General features: G+C 39.0%; 1 protein-coding gene across 2 annotated transcripts in view; it reads right to left on the bottom strand.

Annotated features, from left to right (window-relative positions):
* Positions 1-12,352, bottom strand: part of gart (phosphoribosylglycinamide formyltransferase) — a 153,981-nt gene that overhangs the window by 20,994 nt on the left and 120,635 nt on the right. For both annotated transcript variants that reach the window (XM_042748472.1, XM_042748419.1), the window contains exons 4-9: positions 8,221-8,395; positions 7,311-7,422; positions 5,911-5,979; positions 5,715-5,840; positions 5,483-5,570; positions 1,688-1,773 (exon numbers count right to left, since the gene is read on the bottom strand). In XM_042748472.1, the coding sequence (XP_042604406.1) occupies positions 1,688-1,773; positions 5,483-5,570; positions 5,715-5,840; positions 5,911-5,979; positions 7,311-7,422; positions 8,221-8,395 (656 nt within the window). The remainder of the gene's footprint in view (positions 1-1,687; positions 1,774-5,482; positions 5,571-5,714; positions 5,841-5,910; positions 5,980-7,310; positions 7,423-8,220; positions 8,396-12,352) is intronic.

Raw genomic sequence — 12,352 nt, 5'->3', positions numbered from 1 at the left:
TACTCTTATAATAATATAGTAGCAGTGGCTGGGAAAGATTTTAAGAATCTAATCCTGTTTACATGAAATGAGCCTGCTCCCTAGCAGGTATAAGTTTACGGACCTGTTGCTATGACAGCAACTCTGGGATAAGCTTCGAAGAACCAACCAATCCAAGATCATGCCAAATCATCAACAATCAAATCCAGCTAACTGAGTTAGTAACGTACGGAGAACGGGCCCCATGTCAGAAAAATAAATAAATAAATAAAAATCACTTGAGTTGGAAAAAGGATCAATTCTTTGTTTTAGTATAGTTGAACCACCTTTTGCATTAAATTACAGCCTTTAGTCTGTTGAGATGTCTCTACTAACTTTGCACATCTGGACTCTGCAATATTTGCCCACTCTTCTTTGCAAAACTGCTCAAGTTCAGTTAAATTTGATGGTGAACATTTGTGGACTGCAGTCTTCAAGTCATTCCACAGATTTTCAGTGGGGTTTAAGTCTGGGCTCTGACTAGGCCATGCAAGGACATTCACCTTTTTCTTCTTCAACCACTGTGTGCTGAGTTTTGCTGTGTGCTTTGGGTCATTGTCATTTTGGAAGGTAAACCCTCTTCATATTAACAACTTTCTGGCAGAGGGCAGCAGATTTTCCTCAAGAATTTGACGGTATTTTGCCCTATACATTTTTCCTTCTATCCTGACAAATGCTCCAGTCCATGCTTTTAATCTAATGTGGCCTCAGAATCTTCAAGGTGCTTTTTGGCAAAGCTCAGTCATGACATCATGTGGCTTTTCTTGACGTGTGGCTTTTTCTTGCAACCCTCCCATACAAGATACATTTTTGGATAATTTGTGATATTGTTGCCACATGCACACAATGACCACTCTGTAATAAATTCCTGCAACTGCTTCAGAGTTGCTGAAGGCCTCCTGGTAGCCTCTCTTACTAGTTTTCCTCCAGTTTGGAGCGACGTCCTGATCCTGTTAAGGTCTGTGATATACCAAATAACTTCCACTTCTTAATAATAGACTTCAGTGTGCTTCTAGGTATTGTAAAGCCTTTGAAATTGTACCTGTCCACAACTTTATCCCAGAGATCTTTTGACAGTGCCTTGCCACCCATAGTTGATTGTTTGCTTGAGTTGAACTACCAAGGACTGAAATACTCCAAGCTCTTCGCATGCTTAGCTAATCAAAATGACCACAGCTGATCACAGTTGAAAGCCAAATGTCTTTATATGCCATTGAGAAGGTCATTAGCACCACCTGATTGAGTTTACAAGCAATTTTTAGGAGGGGGGATCCTTTTTTCTTTTTTTTCCCTTTTTTTCCCCTGACATGTTGGTGTTGCATTATCTTTCACTTGAATGTTATAAGTTGCACTGAGTAAATACAGCTGGATAAAACAAACCGTGTCCGTCTTTATTTCAGGCTGGAAAGCAACAAAATGTGATTATTTTCTATACCCACTGTGTGTGTGTGTGTGTGTAAAGAACAGAGTAAATGACTGCTCAAATCCCTTTATTCAAGTTGTTTACTTGCACAGCATGTCATTAAATCAGCAGTCATGTATTATTTTCTGATCATATTTCTTCCAGTGTGAGTTTGCCTCAAGGATCAACATGTCAAAAAAAGACATTAGCAAATCAAACTGTTGATTTCCACAGAACTCAGAGAAAAAGCGTTAGGCATGATCTTACCTGACACTCTGGGTCACCAAAGCGGCAGTTGAACTCCAGGACTTTCGGTCCCTGTTTAGTCAACATCACTCCTGCATATAAAACACCTGAGAAAGGAAAATGAGGAATGACTGACTGATAATAATAATAATAATAATCTTATTCTGGCTCAGTTTTAATCAAAATGATCTCTCTTTGAGTTCTCATGTCCTTTTAAAGATATAGTTAAATGGGTCATATGATGCGATTTAAATTTTTCCTTTCTCTTTGGAGTGTGAAAAGTTCTTGGTGCATGAAGAAGATCTGTAAAGTTGCAAAGACTAAAGTCTCAAATCCAATGAGATATTCTTTATCAAAGTTAAACCCCTAAAACGGCTCGTTCAAACACACCCCCAACATCTCTACATCACTATGTGGAAATATTTGCATAATGCCGCCCAAATGTTCACACAAAGAAAGAAGGCGTGGTTTCAGTAACCGCAGTTAGTGTGGAAGCAGCCATGTCTGGGAGATGCTGTGCGAAATCTAAGCGAAAGCAAAAGCACTTTATTTGGCCTTCCAAAAGTAGATGCATTTAGGAAGCTTTAAGATTACTTACAACAAAACAGCAATGCATTTTATGGACGACCGTTTCGTCAACCTAGGAGAGGAGGTAATTCAGACTTTGCTACGACAATCTGGCGCTTCTAAATCAGCTACTGTATGTTTTGTTAATAAAGTATTTGCTATTGACTGTTCAAATTAGGAGTTTTGCGCGTCATGTGTGTGTGTGAGAGAGAGAGAGAGAGAGAGAGAGAGAGAGAGAGAGAGAGAGAGAGAGTGAGACGGAGACGGAGAGGGAGAGGGAGAGAGAGAGAGGGAGAGAGAGGGAGGGAGAGAGAGAGGAGAGAGAGAGAGAGAGAGAGAGAGAGAGAGAGAGAGACAGAGAGACAGAGAGACAGACAGGGTCACACATTGGAGTCAGTTGTCTTAACCGTCCGTGTCTTGTGTACTGCAAACACATACGAGCATCATCACTGTGTCTGTCATGCGACTCTGTTCCCCTTTCCGACTTGAACTGATTGTAAAACTAAGTACATTATTAACGGTCTTTACATTTATGTTGAAAAATGTAGCTCGTGATTATGGATTGGGGCGTTACATTTCTGACGAGTGCTTGTGGTTTTCAGCCAATCACAATGTACTGGGTCAGTCGGCCAATCAGAGCAGACTGCGCTTGTCAGAAGGAGGGACTTTGTAGAAAACGATGTGTTTGAGAGAGGCAGGACATAGAGGATCTATAATAATGTACAGTAATTGAAAAAATAATGTGTTTTTTGAACATTAAAGCATGTCAACATATTCTGTTACACCAAATACACAAAATAATTATCTTTAAAAAAAAACATCATATGACCCCTTTAACTGACAAAATTCACACATCGATCACTCATGCTGTTGCAAACACTCTCTCTTCTGTGGAAGAAATGCTGAAGATGCTCTTTCAATGCAATTACAGAAACTGACATAAATGTGTGTCTGTTTCTTACACAGACCTACTGAATGACTTCAAAAGACATGAAATATAGTTCATGAGATTTATGGACTACTGTTTTGTTAGTTTTATGGTGCTCATTCATGAAAAGTCTTCAAAATATCTTCTTTGATGTTCCACATGAGAAAGTCAGTCTGGCAGGAAGGTGATGAAATGATCACTTTTCAGAGAACTATCATTTTAAAAATGTTAAACAGTGATAGCATGCAGTGTTTGTCAAATCAGTGCTATTCTGTAAAGCCTGACATATGAAATAATAGTCAGAATTTATTTTATTTTTATGAAAGAGAACAATTAATTGAACCAAAAAAAAAAACAACAAAAAAAAAACTGTTTTTGTTGATATTTAATACATCAGGCTTTTATGGCTCATATAGTGAGTATATCTAGGAAAAAAACAGCTCAGTTGCTCAAAGTGAGCAAAAATATGCAATTTGGTGTAGATGCTGATATTTATATGGACAAAATGTAAGATTAAATACTGATGTATGTAATGTAAATCAATTAGGATCTGAGGCAGCATGTGATGTCACAAGTAGTGTTGCACGATATACCGGTACTAAAAAGGTATCGCAATAATTTGCTTTTAAAAACTATAGAATTCCTGATTTTACTAGTACCGGGACTTTAACAATGCCACCGTTTTAATTAGAACCATGTTCCCTGGGTTGCATCGACGTGTGGCAGCAAGTCAGTTTGTGTGCAGCGCTCTGCTTCAGCTCCCTGCATAAACACTGGCCACACCAAACTTTATATACCTGCACAGTGCAGGACTGCTTAAAGCTATAGCCAATTTAGAGAATGGATAAGAAACATGCATGAATGAGAAAATAAAGCACAGGGTGTGCTTGATGTTAAAAAGTGTTATTAATAGTGATGCTCCGATCAGGATTTTTGCAGCCGATATTCTGACTAACGATTTCTTGTCATGGTGATCAGCCAATACCGATGCGGATTCTGATGCTTCAAGCTTTATACAGACTGTTTCATCGGGCGCATGCGCATAGACCGAAGGTAACTTCCGGTCTGTTTTTGTTTATCAGCTGGCTATGGCAACGGCTATAAACGCAGGTAAAGTTAAGGTGTTGACTAGACTGAAGTTGGGCTCAGGTGGTTGTGCTGTGGGATGTGTTTACCATACATTTATTTATTTGCGGGTGGATAAAATAATTTATAAATGAAGCAAATACTATTTTTTTTTACAAATACATATACATACATATATATACATATATACATATATATATATATAATTATTATTATTCATGAGGCAGACGATTTTGTGTGTGTGTTCGTCTGATTGGGAAGTTGCAGTGACAGAAATGGTGACATTTCTGATAAAGTTTGAAAGTAGTAAACCCTGTGTAAATGCTATTGAGTAGGCTAATATGGCCAAAGAAGATATTTTGTTTAATTAATAAATGTTCATTTAAAAGCACCCCTTGTTCATCGTATTATGTTACCGGTTTTGTTCCATGCTCCATGCTGTGCCAACTCACAAAAGACTATTTTAACCAAGCAGCGAGGAGAGCCGCTTCAGAAATGTGCCACGGCTGGCCGTTATAAACACAAGCATTGACTAGAGTGGCCGCGATCAACTCCGGTTCCCGTACAGCCATCCAACTGAACCATCCATTTGTCATATCATCATGCAAAACATACACGACAAATAGCGATTTTTTCATTGTTTCTCGAAACGTCATAGCATTTCCACACCGGTGATGACTTGAATGTGGCACCAAATCATTTATGTCCCCACGCATCAAGTGCAAAACTGTGAAAGTAAAGGTTCTTGAAACAAATGATCCTCAAAAGCCTGCTGATCATAATTGATACTCACCGATTTAAAAAAAAAAATAATAATAATAATTATTATATATATATATATATATATATATATATATATATATATATATATATATATATATATATACACACACACATATAATCAAGTAAAGCTAAGCTGCTTCAGTCTAGTAAGTATTTCTAACAATATTAGTTATTTGTTCACTTTTTAAAAATCAGATTTCACAGCAAAATACACATGATGCACGAGTTGAAAGTGGATGTTTGTACAATTATACTAAAAGCCCTTTTACTTGCAAAAAAAAAATAAAAAATCTAAACTACCAATCAGACGACAGAAGCCATGTAGCAGACTGTGTGCAACAGCAAAGACAGATCATGTTGATCATTTAGAGGCGTATCAAATATGATACTGCAGGCTTTATAAGATTAAACTGAGGTTAATGGTGCTAGTAGTGCCTGTTGGTCAAACTCACCCACGTATGGTGTTCCCTCCGCTCTCATGCCATCCACAGTCTTCTGCAGAACAGACCTCTTGATCTCCTGCAGCACGTCCTCTGACACCTTCACTCACAGACATCATTCACACTTTAATAACATCATCAAAATACAGGGCCCTATGAAATCGATTTTATTATTATTATTAGTATTAGTATTCTCTGAAGAGTATCTTGTAATTATCCATGAGATATATGGGGATCTGTTGACCTGTGGTGTGGGGCAGTACGCGCCCATCCCGCCCGTGTTTGGACCCTGGTCTCCATCCAGCAGACGCTTGTGATCTTGTGCCGGTGGCATCGGTGACACTGTGATGCCGTCACTGAAGCACAGACACTGAGAACAGATGAGAGGCTTAGGGTGATCTGATTACCCAGGATGCTCAATAACACCAGGAAGTACTTACAGAGACTTCCTCTCCTTCCAGTTGCTCCTCAACCACCACAGTATCACCAGCAGAACCAAACGCCTTATCCTGAAACAACAAGAAAAAGATGTTAATACTTTTATTCAGCAAGGATGGATTAAAGTGTGACAGCAAAGAAATGTATGTGTTCTATTCTTACTTTCTATTCATCTAAAAATCTTAAAAAATAAAATGTTTCACAGATTTCACAATATATTCACAGAGAAAACACCTATATTAAAATGTAATAGTATTTTGACATTATTTTGATCAAACAAATGCAGCCTTGGTGAGCGAAAGTCTTAAACAGCAGCTTTTGAATGATTACAAATATTTTTTATTAGAATAATTGCATAATTACAATACTTATTTTATCATTTATGTGAAATATACATTTTATGTATTTATATAATCAAAAAGTGTCACTTATTGCACACAAACTGCAAAATGTTAAGAAAAAATTCAAACTGTATATTTAAGGATTCAAACAGCAGCGATTTCTAATGCAAGATTTGACTGAAAACCTATTTACTTTTGACCAGCACGTGTCCTCAGTGAGCTGTGTTTGGAGCGCTTTGACTAAGTGAGTTACTTTGTGAACAGTGAAACATTCAAGGACACATTTCATTCTTTCAAAGACAAACAAACAGAACCACTGTGAAAATATAACCATTAGTGAGACGCTGATGTAGGGTTGGGTATCGATTGGGTTTTTTACGATACCGGTGCCATATCGATCCTTTTAAAACAGTACCGGTGCCTGAACTGATACTTCCAAAAAAAAAAAAACCTATGGATTATAATAAAGGACGTGAAAAATATTTAAAATAAATCCATAGCATTCACACACGCCTTGGATGCTCTCATTTCCCAAGTTGTGCTTCCCTTACTCTAAGGCTAATAAATTTATTTCACAATCTGGGTCATTATTTAATACAAAACCACACATAATGTATCTACTGTATCTCTGTCAATCACTCTGATATTTAGTTAAAATGAGTGTTGTCTGTCACTGTCTTTAATCAGTTCTGTGAATGACTGTACGGTCATTCTTTATAAAGAATGCTCCGCCGCGGTCTGCGTATTGAAGAGCGCACCGAAAGATGGGGAGGAGACCGGTCTGCTGCTGTTTTCATATGAAATTTAAGCGGACTTACTCTGAGGCGATCGCGAATTTGTGTGCAGTTTATGGAGCTATAGCCCCACTAAAAAAAAGCCTAGCAACCCCCATGCTTCTTGTGTACATTTCGGAGAACCAGGACAAATATTTCAATCAATCGCTCAGGCATTTAAGAGGCACCAAAATCTGCCTTCTGATTCAGTTCGGTTCATACCTGTTACATAGGTATTGCCACCGGTTTTTCGGTACCCAACCCTACGCTGATGCCACAGCGACTGACCTTCATGATGTCCAGAACGGCTTTACAGGCCTCATCTTTATCCCGAGCGACTACAACACCCTTTCCAGCAGCCAGACCGCTGGCCTTCACCACCAGAGCGGGAAACTCAGCGCTGAAAAAATAAAATAAAATGATCCCTCAGGAATCTAGATCTTTAGATTTATTATAAGTTGCATTCATTTGCTGTCACAGAGAAAGCTTTTGCCTCATATACAGCTCTGGAAAAAAATTAATAGACCACTCCAGATTTTTCTTAAAACAGCATCTCTACATGTATGGTAGCCATTCTATTCCAGTGTCTGTTGAATTCCAACACAGGCAATCCTCATTCTGCTTAATGAAGGATTGATTGGGTGATCACCTCAACCAAATCTTATTGAATGAGGAAAAGTATGAAAACCAAAGCTAGAAAAAGCCGTTCATCAATGTAAAGCAAAGAAAAGCCAGGCTGAGGTTTGCAAATAAACATATGAATTGGACCATAGAGGATTGGAGTAAGACTGTCATCTTCTCTGATGAGTCTAATTTTAAGCTTTGCCCAACACCTGTTGATGTAATGGTTAGACGGAGACTTGGAGAGGCCTACAAGCCACAGTGTTTCACACCCACCGTGAAATTTGGTGGAGGATCAGTGACGATCTGGGAGCGCTTCATTATTTGAAGTCTGAAAACACTGTATATTTTTTGTTATTTTTACCAGTAGTCATTTTCTGCAAATAAATGATCTAAAGGACAATACGTTTATTTGGAATTTGGGAGACATGTTGCCAGTAGTTTATAAAATAAAACAAAAATGATTATTCTACTCAAACACATGCCTATTAATAGTAAAACCAGAGAAACTGATAATTTTGCAGTGGTCTCTTAATTTTTTCCAGAGCTGTATTTAGTGCATGTAGTAGATGTTTACTCTTGAATGTATTTGCAGGCGTCCTGCGGGTCAGTGAAGGAGCTCCAGCGTGCTGTGGGAATGTTGTGACGGTCCATGAAGGATTTGGAGAAACTCTTACTGGCCTCCAGCTGTGCCGCCTTTGCAGACGGGCCGAAACATGTCACACCAGCAGCAGTAAGGTCATCCACTATACCTGAGAGACAGGTTAGCATATATACTTACACATACATATATATATATATATAGCACATTCACATCTACTTGAGAGCATTATCCAGAAATGGCTCCTGTTTAAGTATCATATTTGTGCACAAACATCTGCTAATCATTATCAAAAGATTAGATTCACTTGCATTGCAAATGATAAATGTTATATTTAAATGAAAATGATTTTAACATTTAACAAGCAAAGTTTTAGATGCTGCAGGTAAGTCTAACTAAACATCAAGCCGTTTGTAAATTATTTTATTCTAAAGTTGTTTAATAATATTACTTTATTTATGTATAGGATAATTCCATGTCAACTCAACCAGAGGTCCCCCACTCAAATTTTTGATTTTGTCTATATTTTTTTTTCTGAAGAAAGAGAAACATGTACAGTGATAAAAGCCAAAATATTAAAGGCCATGGATGTATCTTTACTGAGTATCCGCTATTTTGTAGAGGGGGGGGTCAAAATTAGGGATGCTCCGATCCACCTTTTTCACCTCGGCTACCGATTTCGATACCTAGGGTTCAGTATTGGCCGATAACAGTTAAAAAAAAAAAACACCACCACCAGATATTTTTTTCCCCCCATTTAAATAAATTTAGAATATATATATACATCTCTGTGTGTGGAACTGATAACCATTCTTTCACAATCTACTAAATACAGACTACACTGGACGCGAGCGGCGCGGCGCGGCGCGGCGCGACAAAATACAATAGAACCTATTAAGCTGTCATTGTAAGCGGCGCACACAGACTGCTGCTGCATTCTATTTCACTAGTTCATGCTTACATATTATTAGCTTGAGGTATGAAATGCATATTTGGCGTGCTGTCCGGGGAACGGCCCGAACCTAGAGTACCCCCCTTCCCCGTCTAGTTGTAAAGTGAACTTGAAGTGAGGAGTTGGGGTGGAGGAGGGATGCTGATAAACCGTCAATGGATAGAGGTAAGTCAGCGGTATTTATACTGTGGTATTGATTACCTGATTGTGGTCCACCGGTGTTGATTAGGCTAATTATCTGACGTGCTCCTCCCGAACCTTGTTAATAAAACATCATTTATGATGTACTGACATAAATTTCAAATGATTTTCAATGGTCGCTTTGTCGCGTCTAGTGTAGACACGGTGTAATAAAGACAGGAATATCTGTGCGTTTATCTGTTTGCATTTTAATTATGTCAAGAACTGTTCATCCAATCGACTTCATGCGTGGCGGGTGTGTTGCTGCGGACCCAAGGGAGTGCAGTGTTGCATTTTGGTGCAATATGGACACGCGACACGTTCAGAATGAATAAACTTTTAATAACTAATGAACAGTGTGAGCCAGAAGCGGCATGCTCCGAGAAGGGACACTGCACTGCACTAGTGATACAAAACATATAGACAAATTATTATTAGGCTGGGCTACTGTACGTTTTTTTTTTTTTTTTTTTTTTTTTTTTTATGACTGCCATATTCGCAAGTATTTTCCAAGCAAATTAAGTGCACGCTTTTATCATGTGTAAAAATAAAGATAAAAGCAGCTCGTTTTTTTTTTTTTACTCCAACAATTATACCATAGGCGTACTACTTACAGAACTCAGGTGATTTTCAAACTTGATGTTCTGTTGTGGTAGGCCAGTTTCAAATCACATATTTGCCTTTGTCTTGTCCTCACTCAAGTTAAAGTGCTCCCACACAGAGGTCTTAAGATTATTAATATATAAATTAATAAAATTAAATTACATTTCTTTTAAATGTATAGCATATTTTTTAATAAGGCAACAACATACGATAGATTCGATAGGACAAAACAAATACAGTGCTGCACAAAGCGCTTACAATATGCACATCCAGTGTGCAGAATGTTGTGCTTAAAGCAACACGGAGTCACAGCATGCAGCGTTTTGCATTAAAAAGTGCAAAGCACAAAGGGAAGAGAAATTGATGCGTAGTGTATTACATCTGTTCAACAGTTATTAAGCCTTTCTTTTAACAGTTTTACATTTCAGTTACGGTGTGCGTTAAAAAACAATTTATAGTCATTTCTACACCTGTGTTTTGTTCTCACAGACACCTAGTAGCATTTAACAAAACAACATTAAACTACGACAAGAAGATAAAGTCCTTTTTGCGAAATCATAGACATTTATTTACAAATAAAGTATGATAATGAGAATACAGAAGGATCTTAGAAAAAGCTTTACCGAGCTGACTGATGTAACCGAACGCGACCAGGGTTTAAAGGCAGTATGAATGACTGACAGCCACAGCGGAGAAAAGTTGGAGGCAGATAGACTATTCGACGATGTCTTTCATACTTTTCTGGACCTTGACAGTGTAATTTACTTGGCAGTCTACGGGACAGTCACAAACCTCCCGGTTTTCATCCAAAATATCTTAAATTGTGTTCCAAAGATGAACAAAGTTTTTACGGGTTTGGAACGACATGGGGGTAAGTGATTAATGACTAAATTTAACCCTTTAAGCTATTGTATGGCTTCAAATGTAACAAAGAATTATCTGCCCTCTCTGAGTGATACCCGATATGACAAAAAATGCCAGTATCAGAGCCCATACCTGATATGAATATCGGATCGGTGAATCCCTAGTCAAAATGACTTTTTACCTGAGATTCAGAACCAAATTACAGGGGGTTAAATATGACTTCAGAAAGATGGCAGCGTGATGATGAATGTTGAATGGCTAATGCAGAATGTTGAATATCAAAAAAAAAAACAAAAAAAAAAAAAAACAAAAACCAAATGTTGGTAACTTGTATACAAGTGGTTGGGGCGGTTGAGAGCGCAAGGACTGATGGCAGCTGCCTCAAAGGTGTGCTGCTTGGGACTGCTGCAGATGCGGCCATTTCAACTATGGCTGAAGACTCTTGTGCCCGTATCAGCCTGGCACGTAGGCTCGATGCGTGTATTAGTGATGCACAGATGTTTAGAGACCATGAACCCCTTGATTGATACAGCTCTCTATGCACAAGGTGTCCCACTTGGTCAGATTTGCGAAAGGAAAAGTTGTCACGACAGATGCTTCGTGCACAGGCTGGGGAGCCCTCTGGGACTGCCGCCCAGCATCCGGCATTTGGATAGCTGAGTAGAGAAAATGGCACATAAACTATCTGGAGCTCAAAGCAGTTCACCTGGCACTCTAGAGTTTTTATGGTCAAGTTCATCACATCCATGTTCTCGTTCACATGGACATGTCTGTGGTAGCTTATATAAATCATCAGGGAGGTATCCAATCTCCACTCTCGCTCGCAACAAGCCTGCTGTTATGGGCAGATCAGTCGCTCTTGTCGATTCGCATGGTCCATGACCCCTGCCAACCGGAACTGCGGGGCGGACATGTTATCAAGGCAAAAAGTGTCTCCCAGACTGCAGAAATTATCTGGAATGTATTCGGATGAACAGAGGAGGTTCTTTTCGCATCAGCATAGAACACTCATTGACCAAGGTTTTTTTTTTTATTTTTTTTTTCATGACTGAGTCCACTCTTGGCCAAGAGCTCACAAGTATGCTTTCCCCCAGTAAACATCCTACATCAGGTACTGTGCAGAATCAGACAGGAGAAGGAACCAGTTCTGCATGTCGCAAATGGCCCACTCAACTCTGGTTCCCGGACCTTCTTAAAATGTTATCGAGCCCTCCATGGCCTATTCCTGTTAGGAGGGACCTTCTCTCCCAGGCAAACGGCTTAATCTGGCACCCCAACCCAACGCTGTGGGACTTGCATGTCTGGCCGCTCAACTTCAGCATCATTACCTCAGCAATTTCTGAAGTGAGAGCCCCATCCACTAAGCGCCTGAATGCTCATAAATGGATTTTCACTAAATGGTGTGGCTCAAAGAATATAGATCCAGTGACCTGCTCGATCTCATCCATTCGGTCCTTTTTACAGGAGTGCTTAGATGACAGCCGTGTGCCTTCCATGCTAAAAGTATAT

Source organism: Cyprinus carpio, chromosome A1, assembly GCF_018340385.1.
Source record: "Cyprinus carpio isolate SPL01 chromosome A1, ASM1834038v1, whole genome shotgun sequence".
In the NCBI taxonomy this organism is placed as follows: Eukaryota; Metazoa; Chordata; class Actinopteri; order Cypriniformes; family Cyprinidae; genus Cyprinus; species Cyprinus carpio.
Note: the sequence above shows the minus strand (reverse complement) of the source record. Positions and strands in the feature narration are given on the sequence as shown.